Source organism: Capsicum annuum, chromosome 3, assembly GCF_002878395.1.
Source record: "Capsicum annuum cultivar UCD-10X-F1 chromosome 3, UCD10Xv1.1, whole genome shotgun sequence".
Taxonomy (NCBI): domain Eukaryota; kingdom Viridiplantae; phylum Streptophyta; class Magnoliopsida; order Solanales; family Solanaceae; genus Capsicum; species Capsicum annuum.
Window position 1 is genome coordinate 56,530,604 of NC_061113.1, and position 27,190 is coordinate 56,557,793.

A 27,190-nucleotide genomic window follows, 5' to 3' on the forward strand; every position below is an offset into this window, starting at 1 on the left:
CTACCCTGTTCCACAAATATTTAAAGGCCAGAAGGAATAAAAATAGAATTTTGGCTGTGAAGAACAATCAAGGGGAAGTTAAAACAAACATGGAGGAGATAAGTAGAGCATTCATTGAATATTACACTTAGATACTAGGTACAAAACTGAATGGGAGGCAGCCATCTGATAGCAGAATTATTAGAAGGAGAGCGGTGGTATCGGATGTACAATGTAGAATGCTGGTACAAGAGGTCATTATAGAGGAGATTAAATTAGCGTTATGGAACAATTAAAGGTGATAAAACCCCGGAGCCTGATGGATTTGGAAGAAAAATCTTCAAAGATAGTTTGGAGATAGCAGGGAGACATGTAGTGGCAGAGGTCAAGGAATTCTTTGAAACTGGGCAGATGCTGCAAGGATAAAATGATACAGTTATAACACTGATCCCTAAAGGACATCATGCAGAAACAGTAGTTGATTACAGACCAATCTCATGATGTAACACTCTGTACAAGGTGATATCAAAAGTATTATGTAATAAACTGAAGAAGGTGCTCCCTACTATTATATCAGACACACAGAATGCTTTTGTAACAGGAAGAATAATAGTTCAGAATATAATTATCTGTCAGGACTTGGTGAGGCTATATAACAGGAAAGCCACTACAAAAAGTTGCCTCATTAAAATTGATTTAAGAAAAGCATACGATGCGTCTGAATGGGAGTTTGTACAAGAGATGTTGTATGGCTTGAATTTTTCTTTTAAGTTCATCAAACTCCTAATGGAGTGCATTACAACTACGAAGTATGCCCTGGCTTTAAATGGTGGAGTATATGGAGAGATAAAAGGGAAAAGAGGGCTGCAGCAAGGGGAACCAATATCCCCGTTGATTTTTGTGATTTGTATGAAATATTTCTCAAGGATTATGGATTGGATGGCTGATCATGAGGGATTTGCATTCCACACCAAGTGCAGAAGTCTGAGACTTAACCATCTTTGCTTCGCAGATGATATGCTTCTATTCTGCAAAGGAGAATTTAAATCAGTGGTGCTTATGCTGCGTGGATTGAAGACTTTCTCATTTGCATCTGGATTGTGTACAAATGCTAGCAAATCAAGTATTTTCTTTGTAAATATAAATTCGCAGGTGCTTGAGAATCTAAAAGAGTTAACTGGTTATAATACTGGTTCATTGCCTTTTAAATATTTAGGGGTCCCAATATCAACAATAAAGCTCTCATCAATGGACTGTGAAGTTTTGTTGGACAAGATGACCAGCCGAATCAAAACATGGGGGACCAGGAATCTATCCTATGCAGGTCAGGTACAATTAGTCAATTCAGTACTAATGCACATACACTTATATTGGTCTTCTATCTTCTTGTTACCAAAAAAAGTGTTAAAAATTATTACAGCAGTTTGTAGAAATTTCATATGGAGTGGAACAGTACACACAAATAAATTCCCTTTAGTAGTATGGGATGTGGTATACAAAGCTAAGAAAGAAGGAGGAATGAACATAGTTGATAGTGTTATGTGGAATAAGGCTGCAATTGCAAAGTATGTCTGGAATGTGGTGTCCAAAACAGATAACCTATGGGTGAAATGGGTGGATCATGTATATATAAAGATGCTGAATTGGTGGCATTACCAACCACCTCAAGATTATTGTTGGCATTGGAGAAAAATATGCCCAATTAGAGAAAAATTTTAGAGTAGATACATACAGAATTACTGGCTAACAATAGGGGATAAATACACTATTCATAGCGAATACTGCTGGAGGACAAGGGCAGCTACTGAATAGCCTTGGTGGAGGGGCGTCTGGAATAGCAGAAATATACCAAAACATAGCTTCATCAGTTGGCTGGCAATGCATCAAAGGATGCTCAAAAGCAGGTTGGTAAAAATAGGAGTCTGCCAAGGTGATAAGTGTTTACTGTGTGATCTAGAGTCGGAATCAATAGAATACTTAATGTTTGAATGTAAATTCTCAAGACTATGCCTCGAAGGGATCTTGGAGTGGCTTAGCATTAATTTGCATGATAAGGAATTGTAGAATATATGGAAAAGAATGGAAAGGAAGGCAGTAGGTAAAATTAGCAAAAGCATCATCTGGGCAATAATAGCAGAAGTAATATATCACATATGACAAGCAAGGGATCAAACGTTGTGGAATAATATGGTTTCAAGGCCCACAAATGTGATCAAGACAATCCAACAGGAGATCAAAAGTAGAACTTTTGATCGGATACAGGATAGAGTAAACTGTAGGATAGAGTTTGGATAGAAAATTATATATATAGATCAAATGAATAGGATCAAAGACTGGAAAATAGAAGTTGTGTAGTCGAGAGTAGGCTAATGAGGTAGAAGTGAGTTTCTTTTGCAATGTAATGCTCCAAAAAGAGCGGGAGATAGTTGTGGATAATAAAAATATTCGTTATTGAGTCTGTCTTATTGTTCTTACTAGTATTCATTGGATTATTCTTTTAGTTTCTTGTTCTTTTACGTTACTATTTCTTGTTTTATATAGTTTGAGGGTTTTTCACTAGATTATTTTTATATTGAGTCGAGGATCTTTTCAAAAAATTCTCTCTATCTAATCTTTGAAATAAAGATAAAATTCTTATACATTTTATCTTTTTTAGATCTCACTACGTGAGACTTCACCAAATATATTATTGTATCCATTAACAATTCTAATTCAGAATCTATCTCAATATTTTAACGACAATGCTATTGACTAGATGTGAATCTAGCTTTTACAACAGATTAGAAGATATAATTGAATATTGGTGCAAGCTCTTCGCATCTCGAAACGCTGAAATCTTGTTTGGCTGGTCAATTAGTTTGTCAAGCGATAAAAAGACGTCTCGTTGTCATTTAAGGATCCTTAAATGTCCATTTTTTATTTGTTTACTACTCTATTCATTCCAAATTATTTGTCCCAAATTTTTTAATTTAATTTTTTATTTTACTTGTCTTTTTTCATTAATTAAGAAAAGATAATTTATTATTTTGTGTTTCTTTTACCCTAATTATAAATTAAAGTCATTACTCAATACATCTCTCAAGACATCAAATATTAGTCCCTTTCTTACTTTTAATTATTACATTTTTACTTAATACATTCATTAAAAAATAATTATTAACTTAATTATTTTACAATAATATTTTTATTAATTGATCAAATACTATTATGCTTAAAAATAATAAATTAAAAAAATAAGTCACAAGCAATTTTGAAGTGTGAATATTTTTTAAGGTTTGTGCTAAGTTAGATATGGACAAGCAAAAATGACAAGATACGGATAGAGTATCAACTTAAATTTTAGATTACATTTACTATTAGGGCTCATTTGATAGATTGTATTGAATAAAATAATGCATACATTAATTAATGTGTATTACTACTATCTTGTTTGTTACATGTTTTAGCCTACGTATAATTAATGTATTGAAGTGTGAATTAGTAATACACATCATTTTCAATATATTAATAATACCAAACTTTTAAACACATGCATTAACTTGATAAATGAAATTATTGTCCCTCAAAGTATTTCATCCTTATTACCCTCCTTTCATTTTTCAGAAATAACATCAAGACAACGAACAACAAAGAACCACAACAACTTCCAAATGACATCCAAATTCTCTCAATCGACACCCCAAATCTTCAAATTATTCTATCCCATTACCTTTGATTCTTAAAGGTGTATGCAGTTTGCATGTAAAATTCTCCCTTCCTCTTTCCACCAAATCACATTCGCAAATTCCATTTTCGGATAAAAACGAAAAAGCTTTCTTTACTTTGTCGTTTTTTTTTTTTAATTGTTGCAGAAAAAATCAGAGAAAGCGTGAGTACATAAAAAAATAAAAGATAGTGTACAAGGAAGAGTATTTGGATAAATAAACATCTTTTTATAAAAATTATAAAAATATATATTATTTTTAATAAATCACAAACACTGTATAAAAAATAATATCTGAATAACTAATACCAACATTGTTAATACTTACATTAATAATTTAAATGTTATTAATACATCTTATTCAGTATTATTTTTATACACTCTACCAAACAATCTCTTTGAGTTTTAAAATCTTTTAAACATTGCGAAGAAATTGGTATTTCAGTTACTACTATGTCCTTGCTATTTTTTTCGTAATGAACACATCTCTGCTGCAACGTGTTCTTGCCATTTTTTGCACCCATTCTTTTTCTTTTATGAGAAGCAGGGCGGAGATTCATCATTCAAGGGTGAAAACTCAAAACACCTTGACGACCTTTTTCTTGTATGTAGAACAAGCCAAAAGGACAAAGATACATAGTTGTAATAACAAATAAAAGAATAAAGCTAGGAATCACAATAGAGTAGAGCTCACCTATATAAATCTTCATTGCTCGTACCGCTCCATTTAAATCCAATCTCAATACCAACCAAACAAACAATCAACTAATATATATATGGAAAGAAACAGAATAAAGTACATGGAAAGTAAAAGAATATATTGTTAGGCTACATACCCTGACACTGTGATTTCGTTGTAGGTTGGTCAAACAAATAGTGTGCCTTTTCAGAATCCGTGGAGTCATCAAGAAAGGAAGAAGTGAGGCTGTCCGAGCATGACCTAACCTTAGCCAACCATACATATATTGTACTAGTAATATTTAAGTGGCCAAGTTTAGATCATGCTGGCAGCTTCACTTGTTCCCATCTAGACGTTTTTGAGCAAATTAAAAGCATGTCATGATATCAACTTCCCTCCAAATATTCTTTCACTCTGGATCTAAGGAAGAAAATGAAACAAATATAAAAGTGAGTACTACTAGTGATTGATATGCTTGAAAGTGTATATATAGAGAGAGTGTGGGGAGTGTTAGTTGTTAGCATTTATTTTATATTTATACTAGTGAAGAACCGGGAGGTAATTAAAAAGCATCTACTCTTTGATTTGATAAATAAAGAAGAAAAGAGACAAGGACAAAAGGATAACAGTGAATTAAAGCCGAATGTGTAGGCAAATTAATTAAAGAGATGAAAAAGAAAAGAAAGAATAGATAGCTATAAGAGTAAATATTTATAGGGTGTACAGATTGAACATGCAACGGGAAGCAATTAGCCGAAAGTAGAATATTAGGGCGGTAGAGAGTACAGGGTGGCGATCGTTGTCTTCTTTCTTGGTATCCAAAGAAAACCCTACAGTCTGTATCCATAGTTACCTCTACCTGAATTATCATTTGTTTTTTGGTGTACCATAGGTCCGTAGGTGTCCGTCCGCTTTCCGATATCCGAATTCGAGTCCGAATATATTCAAATTACATATTACAGGGCTCATTTTAGGAAGCGATTCCAATAGAATTGAACTTGAGATCTCTAATTAAGGACGAAAATCATCATCTCATCACTCATGTTGGTGAATTGCTGTTTTTTACACCTCCAGCTACTAAGCATTACCATTTGGTTGCAGCAGGATTATCTGAGTTATATATCTCAATAATATAAAATTTGAAATTAAATTTATTAAGTGTTTTTATAGTTATGATGTGAAATAATTTTGCTTGAAGTTTTATATCATATAACTATGAAGTCATTTAACTGATACAAAATATGGGATAGGTAATCTTGGTTATAAGGTGAGAATTATAATCCTAAAGTAATTTGATTTTGAAAACAATGAACCCTGGGGATGTATGGAAATTAAAAAATGATAAAATTGTATATCTGCATTAATGGATGTTTGATTCATTAGTTGAAAAATAAAATATACTGGGTATAATACAAAATATGTTTTTCATTTAAATTGAATAAATTTTGCAATCAATAGTAACCTTTACTTTTATTTAAAATTTTTGGGTGAAATTTTTTTGGGGGGAGAAATGTAATTTTTATTTATTTATTTTCGTGTTCAGCAATCCCAAGTTGTTATTCTTATGAGATCAAAAATAGTTATAATTATGATATAAACAATTCGGAGTTATTACTCTCAAATTTGAAGAATCTAGTACTATATGTGTAATTAAATTATTTTTTATTTAAATTTTAAATTATTATTGACTACCTCACCAACCAAAAATGATCCGATTAGGGTTTAGGCCACCAGTGCTGGCTGGCATGCGTGATTGATTAAGGCACGACAAAAGCTGTATTTAAGTGCCCAAGGAAATTAAAGTTGATAACTACTGAATTTAAGTAACCCATTGACTTTTCACTTCATCGCTCAGTGCACCAGACAGTCCCAGCTCTGTGCACCCAAGGATTTGTCACTATTTGCTCTAAGGTTCATTTAACCTGCAAATATATTGGAGGGATTTGGATATGTGATTTCACATATGTGATGTAAAATCATGGCATAAAATTAAGGGTAATTACATATCTTAGCAGATATAGGTTTCTAATTATTTTATTTAGGATAAATTTTAATTAATTATAATTTATAATTTTTTTTTATCTATTAATTATTCCTAATTATAATTTATAGTCTCTCATGTATATTCTTTCTTCTTCTATTTTCTATTATTCTCTTTTTTTTTCTTTTTCTTTTTTTTTTTTTTTTTTTTTTTTTCTTTTTTTTTTTTTTTTTTTTGTGTATTGTTTCTTTATTTTCTATTATCCTCCTTCTTTTGCTCTAATTTATTCTCCTTTTTTTTTTCATTCTTTTCATTTGTGCGAAATAATATATAAATACAAATACAAACTATAAAATATAAATACAAATGCGAATTATAACATACAAATACAAGTGCAAACTATAAAATACAAATACAAAATGCGAACTATATTATACAAATATAAGTGCGAACTATAAAATACAAATATAAATACGAACTATAACATACAAATACAAGTGCAAACTATCATTTGTATTTTTTAATTATTGAAAAGGAACGATTGATTTTCTTTCTAGGAATACTTGTTTGTATTTATTGATACGAGTTGTATTTATTGATACAAATAAATACAATTTAAATTTTTATGCAAATACATATTGTATTTGTATTTGTAAAATCATTTGTTTCATTTGTTTGTAATTTTATTTGTATCAAGTGATATTTATTTATTTACAAATATGAATAATTATTTTGATATACAAATACAAAACGATACATTTGTATCAAATGATACATTACATATTTATATATTTTTGGAATCCAGAAAATATAATTAATGCATTTACTTTTTTTTATACAAATACAAATGATAAATTGTATATAGTCACAGCTAAATACAATATGTAATCAACTTACAAATACAAATACAAAATAGTTCTTTAAAAATAAAAAGGTATCGATGAAAATAGAATACAAATACAAGTATAATCCAAATATAATCTAAATATACAAACACAATAAACCATAATATAAATATAATCTAATATAATATGCAGTCAATTATAAAATACAAATACAAAACAATTTTTAAAAATATAAGTGTGAATTATTTAAAATATAAATGATCGTACAAACTAACAAATACAAATACAAGTGCTAACTATAAAATACAAATACAAATACGAACTATAAAATATAAATACAAATGTGAACTTTAAAATACAAATACAATTGTATCAATGAATACAAAAATGTAAATTGCGGTGTGACTACAAATACGATAAATAATTGTGGTATTTACGTTATCATCCATAACTTGTGCTCGACTAGTCATATTTTTAGAAAATACAAAAAAATGATAATGAAAATAAGTATAAGTAAGAAAACAAAAAAAAAATCAAAGAAGAAAAGAAAAGAAGAAAGAGAAATAGAATTTAGAGATTAAAGAGAGAGAAAATAAAGAACAAAAAAAATAAAAATAGGAAAAAATAGAAAAAAGAAGAAGAAAAAAAGAGAAAACACGAAAAAGAAAAAAATCTAAAAAATAAAAAAATAATGGTAGTATTTTTTACGAGACTAAATATGTAGTGTATTTATGTTTTTTATGAATACAGTCCACTGAGTAAAAATGAATAAACGACTGAAAATGAATACAAAGATTATAAATGATAATTATATAAAATGTAGCTATGGAAGGAGGGTATTATAGCAGAATGTCGCTATTTCTGAAAGATACCCTAAAATTAACGTTTGATCATCTCAAATTTTTTACAAAGCTTGATCATGTTTATATTGTATTAAAAAGCACCCCATCATTTGTATCCAACAATTATTTATTTATATATAAATAAAAGTTATAGTTCATATTATTATTCTTTAAATTGTTTATATCTCATATAACTATTATTCTCACTAACATAAAATTTATCACTTATTACTTAAAATCAATGTCTATTACCACTAACAAATTCATTCGTTAAAAAAATATAATTTTCCCTAATTCATTCATTAAAAATACAATTTTTCATAGTGAATTAAAGAAGTGATGAAATATTTATGGTACATGAATATGAAGATATAATTACTAATAATACTGTGGTTCATCTTCTTGGTTATCTAACTAAGAAATGCAAGCTCAATGCGAGGAGATGGGTCATACTATATGAGAGGATTATATTAAAGAATATTACACTACAACTCATGTTCAATTTTACTTTTTATCACTACTAAAAAAAATAAAATAAAAAAACCATAAAAAATCAACCACACATTGTGGTCGGAAAAAACAAACCACAAATGGTCGATTTTTTATTTTTTTTTAAATCTTTAAAAAAAAAAGCGACCACAAGTGGTTGCTTTTATATTTTAAAAAAAATAAAATAATTATTTCAATAATTTTTATATTAATTATATTTTATTTTATAAAAAAATAATAAAAAAACTAACCACAAACACTTGTTTTTTTTTTAAAAAAAAAATATTTTTTAAAACAGACCACTAGTGGTCGGTTTTAATTTTAAAAAAATACTTTTAAAAAAACCAACCACTAGTGGTCGATTTTTACTTTTAAAAAAATGAAAATACTTTTAAAAAAATTGACCACTTGTGGTCGGTTTTTAATTAAAATAAAAAAATAATTTAAAAACAATTACGTTAAACATAATCTTTATATTTAATCAATAATTATATATATGTAATCAAATATATATACTATTAGTTTCATTAAAAATAATTATATATATAATGAAATATATATATAATTTTTTGAAATTACATTGATCACACGTAGTTAATAATCAGTAAAATAATAATAAAAATCAATCATTGTTAAATTTTTTAAAAAAATTACACTTAAAAATATATCAAGTAAAATAAACAAATTACGTTAAACACAGAGTCGAATCCAGGATTTGAACTTGACGGGTGCTCCTTTATATTTAGCATAATAATTAATAGTATCAAAGTTTGACATGTCGTTCTTTTAAAACTTATTAATTATAGTATTTTATAAGCAAACTTTTAATATTATTGAATATCATTAATTGGATTTAATATGAAAAAGTATGTTATCCATCATACTTAAATTCAATGCACTTTTATATTTTAAATAATAATAAAAAGTTTTTAAAAAATATGAAATTCGAGAGATTTGTTTGCTAGATGGTTGTACGGAAAATGTTTAGTTTAAGCCTATCTCAAACTTTAAATTACTAATTTTTTAAATAAAAAATAAGTCAATGATTAAAAGATAAAAGAAATAAATATTTACAGTACAAGATGGGGATGAGAATATCTACATTTTAAAGTTGGAAGGGAGCTTGTATTTTGAAATAAAATAAAATAAAAAATACGTTAACAATGTCCACAATACACAAAAGAAAAAAGAAAAAATGTAAAATAAATGATCACTAAGTAGGAAATTTTTTTAATCAATTGATAGGTATATGTGTGTGTGTGTGTGTGTTTGCACTTAAATTCCAAACAGAAAACAACAAATAGATAGTGTATTAGGAAAAAGGAACAATAAAAAAATATTGTTGTTGGACTTCGAACCCGAGTCATCACACAATAAAAAAAGACTTTAATTGATAATCAACCATCTTGCTAATCAAGTCAATTGTTTTCGGGGGTGCACAACATATATTTAACATAACATCCTGATATATATACAGATATTCAAACTATATATACAGAGTTTTTCTCGAGGCTAACGGGTGCACGTGCACCCTCTACTGCCAAGGTAGGTCCGCCTCTGGTTAAACATAATCTTTATCTTTTACTTAAGTTTCAATATATAAAATAAATATATTTTCCTTCGTATGTATGTTAAATGACGTTAAATATGCATAATCTTTGTATAATGAATATGTGTATATATATATATATCATACCGTTGAGATAATGTTATTATGTTACTATTTTAGTCATAATAATGTAATATATAACCGATAATTCATCAGAATATAATGAACGTGTTCTATTATAAGGTAATATACTTGTGGATGTGATATATATACGCATTAAAGAGTTCATATACATAAATACATCGCATTATATTATTGGATAATATACCTATGTACATATATGATATATAAAGTACGTATTTAATTAGAATTTGATATAGTCGATAGTGTGTATATGTATGTATGTATATATAAACATATAATATATATATATATATATATATATATATATATATATATAGTGTATACATATTATACAGTGAAGGTATATTAATGACATAAGATAATGTAATCTATAATTCATCTGAGTATTTGTGAAATATGTTGTATATTATTATGGGGTAGTATAATCGTGTATGTGATGTTTATAGTACATATGTGAAACTTGAAAGACAATTGAATATATATATATATATATATATATATACGTATATCTCGTGTAGTGATGTATGTAGTAATCGAAAGTTAGATAACTGAATATATATATCAAAATAGTTTGAATGATACATTGATATATATCATACTATTGAGGAAGTAGATATACTATTTTGGGTCAATGTAGACACGCATATGTTGTTGAAGTTGTAATAACGTAAGAGTAGTATTACGAGGTATATATATATATATAATATTTTATTTAAAAGCTAATTAACCAAAAAATTATAGTAATTTGCAAAATTCATTGATATTATTATACAGTTGAGGAAATATACTACTCGTATTAATGTGTTGATAAAATAACTACTTATCTGATTTATATATACATGAATTGTATTAAATTAATTAGATGTTGTCTCGGTCCCATACACAGTGTATGTACTGTATATTTATATATATACGAATTGTATTAAATTAATTGAATGCTGTTATAGATATTATAGAATTTATTAAAATTTTAATTTGTTAAAAAATAATTTTAATTTATTAACTTATTTTTTTTATTTATTAATTTATTAATTTATTAATTGTAATTTTTTAAAGTTTTGATTTCAAAAATATATTTTTTAAAATATTATGAAAACCGACCACATGTGGTCGGTTTTCATAATATTAAAAAAAAGTTTTTGACTAACCCAACCCGACCCGTAATAAACAATTATAACACAAAAACACACCCAAAACCCTCATTTTCACCCATCCTACAACAGCAAGAACACGAAAACACACCCAAATTCCTCATTTCCATTGTTCTTTCTCCAATCTCCATTGTTCTTACTCAACTTCTTGGATTCTTTGTGGGTGTAATCAAATTTTCAAAGTACTATTCTATCTTAACTTTTAATTTTGGGCAAGGTAACAATTAACTACAACTCATTAACTAAATTTAGCTTACTTTAGTATCCACAAACTCATTTTTAATATCTAGAAATGTTAAAGGTCTACATACAAATATCTTAGTGTTAATTTCGTCAATTGGTTGTGGTTTGAGTTCTAGGGTTTGGATATTTGTTTTATTTAGCTAGATTTTAGCTAATTTTAGAAATTTGAGATTGAATTAGCTAATTTTAGGCTTGTTCTTACATTAATTTGTTTTTGAATTACCTAAATTTTGGTTAGTCTTGACACTTATTTCTCCATTTTACTCATTAATTGTTTAATTTTTTTTTTGGGGAAATCTTATTCCTAGTCCTTTACTAAATTGTTGCAATAATTTAAGCGAAAGATTATTCTTTGTAACAATTTTACTATTTGACAGATTTCGAATCTGGTACAAGAATTGCTTTGCTATTTTTTCCGGTGACCGCTTATCTTTCACTTTAATTTAGGCCAAGCAAAGGTAAGTTGTTATCTTCTTGTTATTGTTCATATTGAAGTCTAGTGAAGCCATGTGTGGCTGATCTTGGGTGTATTTATACGCCTAAGCACCATAATTTATCCATGTTTTAGCTAAGTTTAGAGAACAAAATTCCTAGTTTCTTGAGTTTTTACTCTACTTCTATGTAATTGAGCTAACCGATATGATTAGTATGATTTCAGGTATTAATGAGGTAAATGAAGACATAATGGGATTTTGGAATTTGGATAGCATAGACATAAGAGAGAGTAGCAGTTTGGACCAAATGTGGCGCCTAAAAATTATGTCCAAGACTAATTTGTTATTTACAATTAGTTCAGAGACTTAGAAGGCAATTATGAGAGAAGAGATTATTAAAAGACTTAATGCTGAATTTTTATTCATTATTTATTATTCTGTATTAGTTTTTGAAGAGGGAGAGTGGTGGCTTAGCTTGGAGAGAGAAAAAAACGTTTTTCTCTTGTTCTCACAATTCTCACACCAAGATCATCTTCTAGTTTTTGGTATGATGAATATTTCTATTGTGCTTTTCATTTTATTTGTGAGTAGCTAAGTTTATTAGTTAGGATTATGGAAGCCTTGTAGCATACAATCTATCACTTTGGGTTTTGAATTCATTATGTATTGATTTATTTATATTATACTATCTTCGCTTATCTTGAATTCTCGTGGTTGCAAACATAGAGGATATGCCTTAAAACGCAACTTGTTCGAAAGAAAGGTTGATGTTCGAAAAAGAGAGTAGTGACAAGAAAATAGGATTACCAACCCCTTTTCATAAGTTAATGCCTTAGCATGATTAACTACTTGGATATTTCGTATTCTTTTTGGTAAACACTTTTAATTCGAGAGAACTAAAGTGAATTAGTCCTTGATGGTTGAGAAACACTAGGATTATGTTATTAAATACAATACGTTTCTCTGTAAGCACGATCCATGTATGAATTCTTAAAGCCCATAGTTAAAAAGTATTGAAAACTACAAGGTAGACATAACCCTAGCTTACTATTTATCTGAATTTGAATACTACTACACCTATTTCATCTTGTTAAACTGAAACCATTAATTTGTGAACTAAATCAAATCCCCCCTATTTATTTTACAAAAACGAACGATTAAAAATCAACTAATCTGCATACAACTTTATTAGCACCATATTCCCTGTGAGATTCGACCCCAACCTAGTTGGGTTATATATTTGACAATGATCGCTTACTCTCTCGTAAGAGAGGTGTAATTTGGGCTTATCAAATTTTGGCTCCATTACCGAGGAATACGGTTGTCGATTGAGTTTATGTGTGTTAATTGACTATTAGTCAAGTTTCCTTATTTTACGTTTATTTGTTGTTTTTGTTCATTACAGGCTCATTGTTGTTTATGCCATGAACCAGAAGTTCAGGAGAACCATTATTACCTTTCAATCCTGAACCTCATCTCATTGAAAGAATGACTAACCAACAGAAAGCTGAAAGATTAGCCGCTTTGGCTAATGCTCAATTAAATCAACAAAATGTAGATAACCCAGGTCAAGTACCTAATCTAGATGAAGAGTACCTGGGAGATGATGATTTAATTGACTCGGTTAATAGGAGGCGTGCAGCAGGGGTAGTTACCCCTGTAAATCAAAATCGTCCATTCAGAGGAAGACTAGACCGCCAAGATGCATAGTTTGATGTTGACAATGATGAGGACGATTTAGAAGGAACTGGATCTACAGGGGAAATCATTCTACCACCACTAGCTCCTGGGGTGAAATTCAACATCACCAGTACTATGATCCAACTACTGAATCTGAAAGAACTCTTTGGTGGATTACCTGGTGATGATCCAAATCTACATTTGGTGAATTTTATTAGTATTTATAAGTCATTTGATAATCCTGGAGTGGAACAAAATGATATTCGTTTAAGATTGTTCCCACCATCTCTGTCTGGAGAGGCGACTATGTGGTTGAATGAGCTGACTCCTAATTCTACAAAAAGCTGGAGCCAGTTAAAAAGAGCTTTCCTAGAAAGGTTCTTTCCACCCTCCAGAATGTTACAGTTGAGGGATGAGATCAGCAACTTTAGAAAATTGGCTAATAAAGCTTTGCATGAGACTTGGGCGAGATTTAAAAAAAAGTTGACTCAATGCCCAAACCATAAGATGACTGATGAACACTTGATGAAAATATTCTACAAAGCTTTGAACTCACTTATAAAGCCAATAGTGGATAATGCTGCAGGAGGAGATTTTATGGAGCTCACCTTTACTAAGGCTGCGGACATATTAGAAAGGATGACTAAGACAAGTAGAGCTTGGCACACCAGAGATTCTGTGGTAGCAAGCAATACTAGGTTTAGTGTAATATCAGTAGAGCAGTGTAGGAGAAAAGAGGAGCGTGTCAGGATATGGCTCACATGAAAACCTAGATGGATCTGCTCACAAGACATTTGCTTTTAGGAAATATTAAAAAGGTAAAAACTGTAGGGTCCCAAGATAAGGGAGCTGAATCAAACACTGAGGAAGAGGCTAACAATTTGCATAACTAGGGGTTTTTTAGATCGGTGGTCAAGGAAACCAAGGTTAGAACAATCAACGAGATTGGAAGAATAAAAGTGACAGGAGTGGACTGTATGTACCTCCTGGAAGCTGTGATAATGCTACCACCAGTTAAGGAAAAATGTCTATGGAGGATATGATGGAGAAACAATTAAAGGATTTGAGGCGACCAATTCTGGGGTGACTACTATGAAGAGTGACATATCTTCCATGAGTCAACTAGTAAACTCACACTCAATTGTTATTAAACAATTGGAGTAGCAGATGAGCTAATTATCCACAACATTTAACCAAAGACAGAATGGGACTCTACCAAGTGATACAGTTCAAAATTCCAGGACTAATAGATTGTGTATGGCCATTACCACTAGGAGCGGTAAAATGTTATCTAGTCTTGCATTAGAATCATCCGCTCACACTGATGCAGTTAAAATATATTGGGAGATAGTTGATGAATCTTTAATGGTACCTGTGGAGTTGGGAAGTTCAAAAAAGAAGAGTGTAGAAGTGGAACAACCACCTAAGCCAAAGCATATTAGTGATGTGGAGCAAGGCATAAGAAAGGAGGTAAAAATTTCTCCAACTGAAATCCCAAGGACACCACCCCTATTTCTATAATGATTAAAGAAGAAAGAAGATGATGGAAAGTTTAGCAAATTCATGGCTATGTTGAAGCAGTTGACAGTGAATGTACCCTTAGTTGAAGCGCTGGAATAAATGCCTGGATATGCTAAGTTTATGAAGGACCTATTGACAAAGAAAAGGACTGTGAGCTATGAAACGTTAAACAATCTTAATTATTGTAGTGCTATTTCTACAAGATCTATTGTCCAGAATAAAGCTGATTCGGAAGCATTTACTGTTCCATGTACGATTGGATTGCTAAAGTTTGAAAAGGCCCTTTGTGATCTTGGGGCAAGTATAAATCTTATTCCATTGGAGGTTTTCAAGAAACTAGGTTTGAAAGATCCTACGTCTACCAATATGAGGCTTCTAATGGCGAATAGATTGGTAAAAGGCCGATTGGGATTCTACAGGATGTACTTGTAAAAGTTGAGGATTTTATATTTCCTGCCAACTTTGTAATTCTTGATTGCGAAGTGGACTTTGAATTACCCATAATTTTGGGTAGGCCACTCTTAGCAACTGGGAGAATGTTAGTTGACGTAGATCTAAATAAGCTAAAATTTAGGCTCAACAAGAAAGAAGTTAGTTTTGAAGTATACTGGTCTATGAAACAATAAAAGGAGATAAGTGTCTTCTCGATTGTTGATATATTCTATGAAGACAATCGAGATATACCTATTAAGGATAGGTCTACTGTAGAGACCATAGCTGGTTTGGTTGAACTTGCAAGCAAGGATGTGAGTGACTTCAAAGTGGTTGGACTAGGAATAAAGCATTATCTTGATCCAACAAATGAGGTACAAATGGTATCATCGATGTATCTTGATAAAGTCTGAGTAGTCAAGATAATTAAGTCGTGCCGCGACATTAAATCAGGCGCTACATAGGAGGCAACTCATGATTTTATTTTCATTTTATCATGTTAAACAAAGATGCAAAAATAAGAGTCAAGCCACGACCGAAACTACGGCTCTTGGTGGGAGGCAACCCATCCTTCTAATCATTTTTGTTGTTTTTGATTAAGTATAGGTGCATGAAGTACTAAGAAGGTGATTACTCCCAAATTTAGTTTGGAATTGAGCCATGTCAACGGTGGTAAGTTTAGGAGTGATGGGAACATTACAGATAAGTTGGAGTGGTCAAATGTGCAAGGGTCAAGTATGATTCGTGTTCGAGTCATGCCCCGAATTATGTTAATCCTACCCAAAAAGTTTTGCGGTGCGACTTTATTTTCTGAATTTTAATGAGGTCTGTGATGGTAGTGTAGGGATCTTTCTCAAGGCTTTATACGAAGAATGGGGTGCATGACGTCCAAGTTTGCATACACCATGGTAAAAACGTCGCCTAAACATGCTTCATAAGTTTTCCTAAACACATTGCTTCGCATAGGCAAAAATGGGTGGCATGATGTGCGCCGCACACCTTAAGTTATGCAATAACATGTGCTCCTCATACCTCAAAGTGTGCGATACTTGTGCGCCGCCCAATACTTCGCGCATGCTCACTGTCTCAACTGTGCAATACCATGTGCACCGCACAATGCAACTTATGCGAAAACTTGTGCTTCACATGCCTTCATTTGTGCGATAACATGTGCGTTGCACACCATAACATATATGCTCACTGTCTAAAGTGTGCGATGCCTAATGCGATGCATACTTAATGTTGTACAATAATTTGTGCGCCGCACACCTCTCCAATGTTAGCTTAATATCCAACTTTAACTTGGGTCAGCCCAACCCATATTTTCATTCTTTAAATAGAATTCACACCTTAAATTCCCAAATTCATCCTTATTTCCCCTTAAGCCGTACAATATTGAGCTCTCACCATTCTCTTTGTCCTTCGTTAATCTTCCATCTTCAAGATACGTTTTACTTTCTTAATCCTTGTTATTGTGACTCTATGTTATAGTTAATTGATTTCTTAAGGATTACGACTTAAATTCTTGCCATGGCGATGTTGTGAAAGTGATGGTGTTTTGTATATTTTGGTATGGCTGAAAGTGTAGAGCATGATTTTGTTTAAAAAATGCTTCATTGAAATAGAATTGGGGGAATTGAAGTGAGCGAATTGTATTTCGAATAATGTAGGTGCACCATACCAAAGTGTATGTCGATGAAGTCTGAGTACTTGATAATAACACTTAATTGGTTTATACTAACAAATTAAGTATTGGGTGGTGACTTCACCACCTTCATCTTAATTTTAGTTAGTTTCATTATGTGTGGCTAACGTGGATGATATAATGAACACAGGAAAAATGGCTCTGATGATGATCTCAATGCAGGTGGCATGACTCCTAATGTGGATGAGAAGTACCACTAGCTAGGTTCTTTATCTTGTTATTTGCAGTGGGGAGCTTAAATGGGGGGTGGCTTATTACTTTGCTACTTGCTTTTTAAGAAAATAGGACCTTCTCCTTAGTATACTTCTGGATAGGATTAGTTATTTTGTTCATTTTGTTAGTTATTTAGTCATAATTAGGTGCTTTTCTCGATGATGGATGGATGATGACTGTCTTAAGAGAAAATTAGTCATTTAATTACATGTAACTGTTCTTCTGGATTACATGACTTTATAACATAAGTATGTGATGGATCATTACGTTTGAAACACTTAGACTCTTGTTATGATTGTTGGTTTTATTTGAATTCATGTAATTGTTGGGTCGAGAATATATAATGATCCTAATTGAACTGACCATGTGCCATGAGTGTGTAAGACTGTTGTATATTCCGTATTGCAACTGATGCTAGAACTTGCCTGGTGTGTGTGCAAAGCGAAATAAAGATTGTGAGTTTAGGAGATGATTTAGGCATTTCTTTGATAGCCATTGTTCATACCTTCTTTTGACCGACCTTTGTACATTATCTTAGCTAGCCCCGTTAAGTCTTTAGCTTGTTATTTTGTTAGCCTTATATGTAGCCTTATTGTTCTTTAATAGACCGTAATTTAATCCAAAAGCTCCTAAGCGCTTTAATGTAAAATCAATTTGAGTTAGGAGTTTGACAATAAGAGAAAAAAGGTGAAATTGATGTCCCAAAGTCTAGTTACTGGCGTGTGAAATTGATGTGGTTGGGAGTAGCGAAAATTGTTAAAAAAAGTTCTAAATTTTATCCCGAACATATTACAATGAACCTATTTTGGCCATGGTCTTTCTGGGACATTGTGCACCTCAACTAAGGTAAATCGATTAAGTTGAGGGTGGTTAGTATAGGGGTGCGTAACGTGAAAAAGGTGTAAAAAAATATTTGAAAGGGTTGCATACTCCCACTATAGTGTTATTAATTGAGCTTAACGAGTTGGGCTGAAAAGCAAATCTGTGAAGATAGTAGAAGTGGAAATTGGTTGTTAGAGATTGGTCTTAGTTGCATAATGTAGTATATTAAAGCGCTTAGGAAAGATAGTCACTATTTCTGGCCAAAATAGTTCCTACCTATCCTTTATCCTGCATTACAACCCGTAAAAGACCTATTTAACCCTAATCTTAGCATTTTGATATCATTGGGGTATTACACTAAGGGCAAGCATATGGTCATCAGTTGTAATTTGAGAATTCTTTGTGAGAGTGAGCGCAACTTGATTATTGTACCCATTTAGTTAGAAATTGTATAATTATGAGTGATTATGGGTAATTTTCTTGTTGTGAGGGCACATGGTTGATGAAGGTTGGGTAATTTATATGATTTGTTTACTTAAATGGTATGTATGAATGGATATGTTGTTTGAGGACGAACAAAGATGTAAGTGTGGGGTGGTGATCTTGGGTGTATTTATATGCCTAAGCACCATAATTTATCTATATTTTAGCTAAGTTTAGAGAACAAAATTCCTAGTTTCTTGAGTTTTTACTCTACTTCTATGTAATTGAGCTAACCAATGTGATTAGTATGATTTCAGGTATTAGTAAGGTAGATGAAGACATAATAGGATTATCGAATGCGGATGGAATATGACACAAGAGAGAGTAGCAGTCTGGACCAAATGTGGCGCCTAAAAACTATGTCTAAGACTAATTTACCATTTATAATTAGTTCAGGAACTTAGAAGGCAATTATGAGAGAAGAGATTATTTAAAGACTTAATGCTGAATTTTTATTCATTATTCATTATTCATTATTCTGTATTAGTTTTTGAAGAGGGAGAGTGGCGGCTTAGCTTGGAGAGAGAGAAAAATGTTTTTCTCTTGTTCTCACAATTCGCACACCAAGATCATCTTTTAGTTTTTGGTATGATGAATATTTCTATTGTGATTTTCATTTTATTCATGAGTAGCTAAGTTTATTAGTTAGGGTTATGGAAGCCTTGTAGCATACAATTTATCACTTTGGTTTTTGAATTCATTATGCATTGATTTGTTTATATCATACTCTCTTCGCTTATCTTGAATTTTCATGGTTGCAAACATAGAGGATATGCCTTAAAATGTAACTTGTTCAAAACAAAGGTTGATGTTTGGAAAAGAGAGTAGTGACAAGAAAATAGGATTACCAACCCCTATTTCATAAGTTAATGCCTCAGCAGGAGTAACAACTTGGAGATTTCGTATTGTTTTTGGTAAATGCTTTTGATTCAAAAGAACTAAAGTTAATTAGTCTTTGATGGTTGAGAAACACTAGGATTATGTAATTAAATACAATACGCTTCTCTATAAGCACGATGAATGTATGAATTCGTAAAGCCCATAGTTAAAAAGTATTAAAAACTACAAGGGGACATAACCCTAGCTTGCTATTTCTCTGAATTTGAATACTACTACACCTATTTCTTCTTGTTAAACTGAAACCATTAATTTGTGAACTAAATCAAATCCCCCTATTTATTTTATGAAAACGAATGATTAAAAGTCAACTAATCTGCATACAACTTAATTAGCAGCATATTCCCTGTGGGATTTAACCCCAACCTAGTTGGGTTATATATTTGACAACGACCACTTACTCTCTCGTAAGAGAGGTGTAATTTGGGCGTATCAGTGGCCTTTTTTGATTCACTAGCATTGTTGTTATCTTCTTGTTATTGTTCATATTGAAGTCTAGTAAAGCCGTGTGTGGCCTTGTTCGATTAACTAGTATTGTTGTTAACATCTTGTTGGCCTTGTTGTTGCTTGTTTTGAATGTGATTTGTTTAATTTGGAGACTTAGTTGCTTGAAAATGATTAAGTGTAGAGACTTTAAAGGGGATTTTCTTGTTTTAAATGTGGTTTGGTAGGTGACTTAGTTTCTTGAAAATGGTTAAGTGTAGGGACTTTAAAGGAGAACTTTTGTTTTGAATGTGGTTTTATAGGTGACTTAGTTGTTTAAAAATGGTTAAATGTAGGGACTTTAAAGGGATTTTTTTTGTTTTGAATGTGGTTTGGTAGGTGACTTAGTTTCTTAAAAATGGTTAAGTGTAGGGACTTTAAAGGAGAACTTTTGTTTTGAATGTGCTTTGGTAGATGACTTAGTTGGTTGAAAATGGTTAAGGTGACTTGATTGAATTTTTGTAACTTGATCTAATTTGTTGAATCTGATTGATTGTGTAGATAGAACTTGATTATAGATGGATATATCAACGGGAAAATGATAGCATAATGGGTATTAGGGAGGAATTTGTTAAAGGTGTCAAAAGATTTATTGGACATGCTAAGACACTTGATATTTTGACATGTGTTGAGGCTATTCGTTGTCCTTGTGTTAGATGTGATAGTATAAATCTTGTGAGTGAAGAAGTTGTAAATGAACATCTTTATAGAAAGGGGTTTCACGAGGACTTTTTAAGATTGCGTGGTATTCATGGTGATGTTGTTTAAAATAACTTTGTTGTTGAAGAAAGTAGTAGGTCTACGTGCATAATGAATATCAAGATACTAGGATGACAGAAATGGTGCAAGATGCTTTTGGGATGCAACACAGGGGCGACTTTGGGGAAAATGTCAAAGATGTTTCTAATAGCGAAGCAGGTAAATTCTATGAACAATTATATGCTGCTAGTCATCATTTGTTTGATGGGTGCTCGCACTTTCGTTTGTCTGTTGCTATTAGATTATTAAGTATTAAATCTGACTGAAATATTATTGAAGGAGGAATGGATATTGTTGAAGGAGGAATGGACTCAATGATAGACCTAATTAAAGAGTTAGTTGACCCTGGCTTGGAGGTTCCTGATTCTTTCTATAAGGCAAAAAAATTGGTGTCAAAGTTAGGTCTCTCCTCGGTTAGAATTGATTGTTGTGAAAATGGATGCATGTTTTACTTTAAGGAAGATGTTAACCTAGAGTCCTGTAAGTTTTGTCAGTATCCTCGATATAAGCGTGGTTCTAGTAGAAATTAAATTGCTATTAAGGCGATGCATAATTTACCTCTAATACCAAGGTTGAAGAGGGTGTATGCTTCAAACATCTCAGCTCCTCATATGAGACGACACACTGAAAATAGAAGGCCCACTGGTATTATGTGTCATCCATCTGATGGAGAGGCTTGGAAGCATTTTGATGCAACTTATCCAGATTTTGCAGCTGATCCACTAAACATTCATTTGGGATTATGTGCGGATAGGTTCTCTTCTTTTTTCAGTTGGTGCTGCGCCGCTATATTCATGTTGGCCTGTATTTATCACACCTTATAATCTTCCTCCTGAAATGTTGATAACTAGTCTCTATATATTTTTGAATTGTGTTGTTCCTGGCCTAGGTAATCTAAAAAGCGGAATAGATGTCTACTTGCAACCTTTGATTGATGAACTTCAAATTTTATGGAATGAGGGTGTTGAAACTTAGGACATCTCTCTTAAACACAATTTCAATCTGCGTGCATTTCTAATATGGACTGTTAATGATTTTCCCGCTTATGGAATGTTGTCTGGGTGGATGACAGCTGGAAAGCTGGCTAGTCGATACTGCATGGAAAAAACAAAAGTCTTTTACATTGAGACATGGCAGGAAAAATTCATAGTTTGATTGTCATCGTTGTTTCTTGCCACCTGATTATGAATTTAGGAGACTCAAGAATGCATTCAGAAGGAATAGAAGGGAATGTGATGGTCCACCTCCAAGGCTGTCTGGTCATGACATCTGGGAGATAGTTCAAGATTTGCCTAAGGCCAGCGAAGAACCATTGTACAGGCTTGATGGATGTGGTGTTTCGCATAGCTGGACTAAGCAGAGTATATTTTGTCAGAGTATATTTTGGGAGTTAGAATATTGGCCAGATAATTTACTTAGAAATAATGTTGATGTCATGCATACTGAGAAGAACTACTTTGACAACCTGTTTAACACAATTATGGATGTCACCAGCAAAACAAAGGATAATCCTAAGGCCAGACTTAACTTTACCAGAATATTGCAAACGCAATGAATTACACTTACAGAAGAGGCCCAATGGCAATGTTATTAAACCCAAGGCTAGTTTTACATTCAAGTTGGACCAAAAACGTCAAATATGTGAGTGGGTCCAAAGTTTAAAGATGCCCAATGGATATGCCTCAAATTTAGGAAAGAGGGTTGATATGACACTAGGAATATTGCATGGAATGAAAAACCATGATTGTCATATTTTCATAGAACAATTACTTCTAATTGCTTTTATTGGTTTACCTAAAAACATATGGAAACCAATAGCAGAGATTAGTTTGTTCTGTAAAGACTTATTTTCCACTACACTAAAAGAAGAAAATCTGGCGCGAATGGAAAGTAATATTGTTGTTATCACCAACAAGCTGGAGAAGATTTTTTTACCAGCGTTCTTTGATGTGACGGAACATCTTCCTATTCACCTTATGCACGAAGCTCGGCTAGGTGGTCCAGTTCAAACTAGGTGGATGTATTCAATCGAACGGTAAGCAATTGCAACATATTTAAATTCATACATATCTTTTTTAAATATAGAAAACATCTAATCTTAGGATTGTGCAAGGCAATTGGAAAATTGAAAAGGGGTCCCAAAAATAAACATAGGGTGGAAGAATCTATAGTTGAGGAATATCATGCAAGAAAAATGTCTCAATTTTATTTATACGACTTTCGTGATGAAGTTGCTTGTTTAAGAAATCGGCTGAATCGTCATCAGGACGATGTGAATGAGCCTTATTTGCAACCGATATCAATTTTTAATCAATCTAATTTTAAGACTAAAAAGACTATACTTCATCGGTTCACTCCCACGAAATGCAAAGAAGCAACTTTGTATGTCTTGCTGAATTGCTCAGAAGTTGAGCCCTTTCTGAAGTAAGGAGGTTAAAATTTTAACATATCTTATTTGTTTACTCATTCTCTTAAAGAAACTAATTGTGTTTCGCATGTTGGATCTTCAGTTTATTTAAGACTCAATTCCACAAAAATCAGGTGTACGCATCCTTTGCAACATGGTTTACATATGAGGTTCATAGGTGTATTAATATTTCTACAAATTTTAAACATTTACACATTCCTCAACTAACATATATATAATATATATATGTATAATATTTTTAGGTACATTACTCACCAAATGCAGCCGCATACGATCAACTCTTAAGAGATATTTCTTTGGGTCCAGTTGAAGCTCATGCAATGTCCCATTACACAGTAAATGAGTTCAAATTTTTCACCGAACAACACTCCAGAACAAGGAAAACAAGCAATTGTGGTGTTTGGGTTAAGGGTGATGATGATGTTGATTACTTTGGCATCATACACAAGATCTTAAAATTGGAGTATGCTGGTTTCCAAATTAAAAAAATTATCCGCTTTCGATATAAGTGATTTGATCCAAGCACAAGAGGCATAATAGTACATAAGGAGCATAACATCATTGAAGTAAAGCACAATAGGTCTATTCTATTTACGATCCATTTGTTCTAGCGCAAAATGCTAAACAAGTGTATTATGCTCCTTATCCATTATGTAGTGACAAGTCTGATTGGTTGGCAGTAATCAAAACAAAGCCTATGGAATGGGAGGAAGTTGAGAATATGTTAGAGACTGCATATCAAAATGAAATGCAGATTGATCACCAGCTAGTGGACGTTGACTTAGTGGATAATTTAAATCACCCAAAAATATATTTGAAGAAGTTAATATTGCGCAAGAAGAGGCTGAGTGGGTAGGAGATGAGGAAACTTTTGAATAGGGTGAATGGTTTAGTGGAGAGTCCTCAGAAAAGGAGGATTAGTTGTGTATGTTCTATTTATTATGTATTGATGTCTTTATGCTTTGTACTATATATTTACCTTTATGTTTCTCGTTTAAGATTGATAAGTAATATACTGTTTAAGATTGTTGTTTTCACTGTTCCATAATTTATATAGTAATAAAAATATTCTTGTCTATCTCATTTTGTTGGAGCAATTTGAAATGTGAATTAGTAACTTGAAATTAGTTATTAGGAATGTTTTCTTATATATTCATTTTGTAGGAACTAACTACTTGTTAACTTTATATAATTTAGATGTCAAGCAGAGGTGACAAAGGTAAGGAAAAAGTTAATCTTACAAAACCCAAAAATAAAAGACAACTTATAGACGATCGACAGGTATTCATATATCTGAGGGTTGATTTGCTGACACAACAGCATGACCCTCGTATTCTAGGTCATCCTAATATTTGATTCCCACTCCTACACGTGTGAGGCTACTTCATGGGTTTACATTGACCCAATCTGATCTCATCACTGTGCCACAGCCACCATAGTACTATCAGACGACCGCTGGCACATTCGGATATGTGTCATCATCGATAACCTCCTATAGAAGTCACGCAGCTACACATAGTGATTCTGCTGGATCTATTAGGTTGTTGGATCTTTAGCTTGGAGGCACTCCATCTGGTACTTCAGATCCACCCACACCAGTGCATTCAGCATTACTTGATCCTCAGCCAGGGGATAGAGATGATTATGGGAGGATTTATCTCATTCCATTTGCGATAGGGTAAGATTTCTAAATATAATAATATTATTCATTTTTTCATTACTATATTATTATGCTCTATGAAATTACTGTTTGATCTTGTGTTGTAGGTTCAGGCCGAATGCTAAAGTTGGATAAGCTGTGAGAAAATGCATTAGTCGAAACTTCAACGGCTACTGGACCAGTTGGCGTCAGGTTCCAGAACTTGACAGGGAGAGAATGTTTTAAGAATTTAAAGTAAGAATTAAACTTATCGACTACTTAACACTTTGTTAGAACAAATGATTGAATATTATATTTTTATTTTTGTTGTGGAAATTTTACTGATGGGATGATGCGAATACATTTCTCATAAGGAGGAACTTTTTCAGAAGATGTAGAGTCAGGTTTAACGGTCTGTTGGATTATGCCTGAACCAAGTTTAGTAAAACCTGACTGGATTAGTGAACCCTTATGGAAACTGTATCTTCACCTTTGGAATAACGAAGGGTACCAATTGTTGAGGGAAAAAGGAAGGAAAGCCCGGTCATCATCGAAGGGTGGCTCCCTACATACTGCGGGTGCCAGAAGTATCCTTGCTGTGCAGGAAAAATTGGTATGTAACTTTTACAATTTTAACTGTTAGTTTCTATTTTAATTTTTAATTGTTTGAACATTGATAATTTTTAAATATGCAGGAAAATGAAAAGGGTAGGGAGATACCACATGATGAGTTTTTCGAGGAGACTTATCTGAAGAAGAAAAGAACCTTACTGATGAAGACGTCTGGGTTGAACCTCGTGCAAAACCTTCCCATGTAAGAAACAAATATTGCATTTATGAATCTTTTTCTAAAATTTGAAATTATTCAATTATAAGTACTTGAATATTTTTTGACTTTTAATTTTAACTTTACTTTGAATTAATATAGGACAAATATAGGAAGCTCCTTAGTGAGTATCGCAGTACTCAGCCTCCTAAAACTCAGGGTGACCCACTATCCTGACGTGTAGAGGAGGAGTTATGGGAAAAAGTTATGGGTCCTACAGTTAGAGGCCATTACTATGGATACCATAACAATTTTATTGGCGACAATATTAGGTGTTCGTTCGGCCTTGCATACTCTAGAACTTTAGTTGATAGAGAAACGATTGACAGACTAGAAAGTACGATTTTTAAACTCACTGAAGAGCTTACTGAATAGAGAGAGAGGTCGTAGAAAAAGGAGGAGCAAACTTCGTCACAAATCAGGATGTTGCAGGAGCAGTTTATCTCTTTCATTCAGACTGCAGGAGTTATTCCTCCATGTCCCGGTGATGCTATTCAGGCATCAAAAGGACTTGGCCCCCTGGATGATATCAGCACAGATGAGGATATGGAAGACGAGGACGAGGATGAAGAAGAATTCGATGATGATGACTTTTAGTTTTTTGACTTTTATATGTGTTGTACTTATAATTTAGATATTATGTTGTAGTTTGTACATTTTTGAATCTATTGTTGTAGTTGTTAACGCTTTTGAAACTATTTTTGTACTTTGAATTTACACATTATATTGTAGTTTATACTCTTTTGAAACTATTGTTGTATTGTACACTTTTGAAAGCATTTACAATTGCTGATTTAAAAAAAATTCACAGAAAATCCGACCAGAAGTAGTCGGTTTTCAATTAAATTAATTAATTAATATATTAGAAAATCGACCACTTCTGGTCGGTTTTTAATTAAATTAATTAATTAATTTATTAGAAAATCGACCACATGTGGTCGGTTTTCTATTAAAATTAATTAAATAATTAAATAAAAAACCGACCACTTGTGGTCAATTTTTATTATTATTATTTTTTTAAAAAATTATTTTTCAAATTTTAAAAACATAATAATAAATTTTAAACTTTATTTGATCCAAATGCCCCTTCATACTATCGACTACATTTGTTACCTCAATAGCTGCCCACATATGATCCAAATTTTGTTTCTTAATATAACTCCAGGATGATACAGCCAATGGACATATGTTATTGTCATGAATTATTTTTCCCAAATGTCTCAAAAATAGATTGCTATTTTTTCCAACCATTCTATTATTGTA

General features: G+C 31.9%; 1 protein-coding gene across 1 annotated transcript; it reads left to right on the plus strand.

The window, feature by feature from the left end:
• The first annotated feature begins 765 nt into the window (after window positions 1-765).
• LOC124896657 lies at window positions 766-25,257 on the plus strand. Its single transcript, XM_047408300.1, has 3 exons — window positions 766-1,308; window positions 25,019-25,140; window positions 25,230-25,257. The coding sequence occupies exons 1-3, from the start codon at window positions 766-768 to the stop codon at window positions 25,255-25,257; spliced, it is 693 nt and encodes a 230-aa protein (XP_047264256.1).
• Window positions 25,258-27,190: the final 1,933 nt, after the last annotated feature.

Excerpts from the sequence above, each read along its gene's own strand:
- LOC124896657 (XM_047408300.1), top strand. The coding sequence starts at position 766 with ATGGAGTGCATTACAACTACGAAGTATGCCCTGGCTTTAAATGGTGGA. Across the intron at positions 1,309-25,018 it reads ATCTATCCTATGCAGGTCAG|CTTGGAGGCACTCCATCTGG; the intron begins GTACAATTAGTC and ends TTGGATCTTTAG. Across the intron at positions 25,141-25,229 it reads CTCATTCCATTTGCGATAGG|GTTCAGGCCGAATGCTAAAG; the intron begins GTAAGATTTCTA and ends CTTGTGTTGTAG.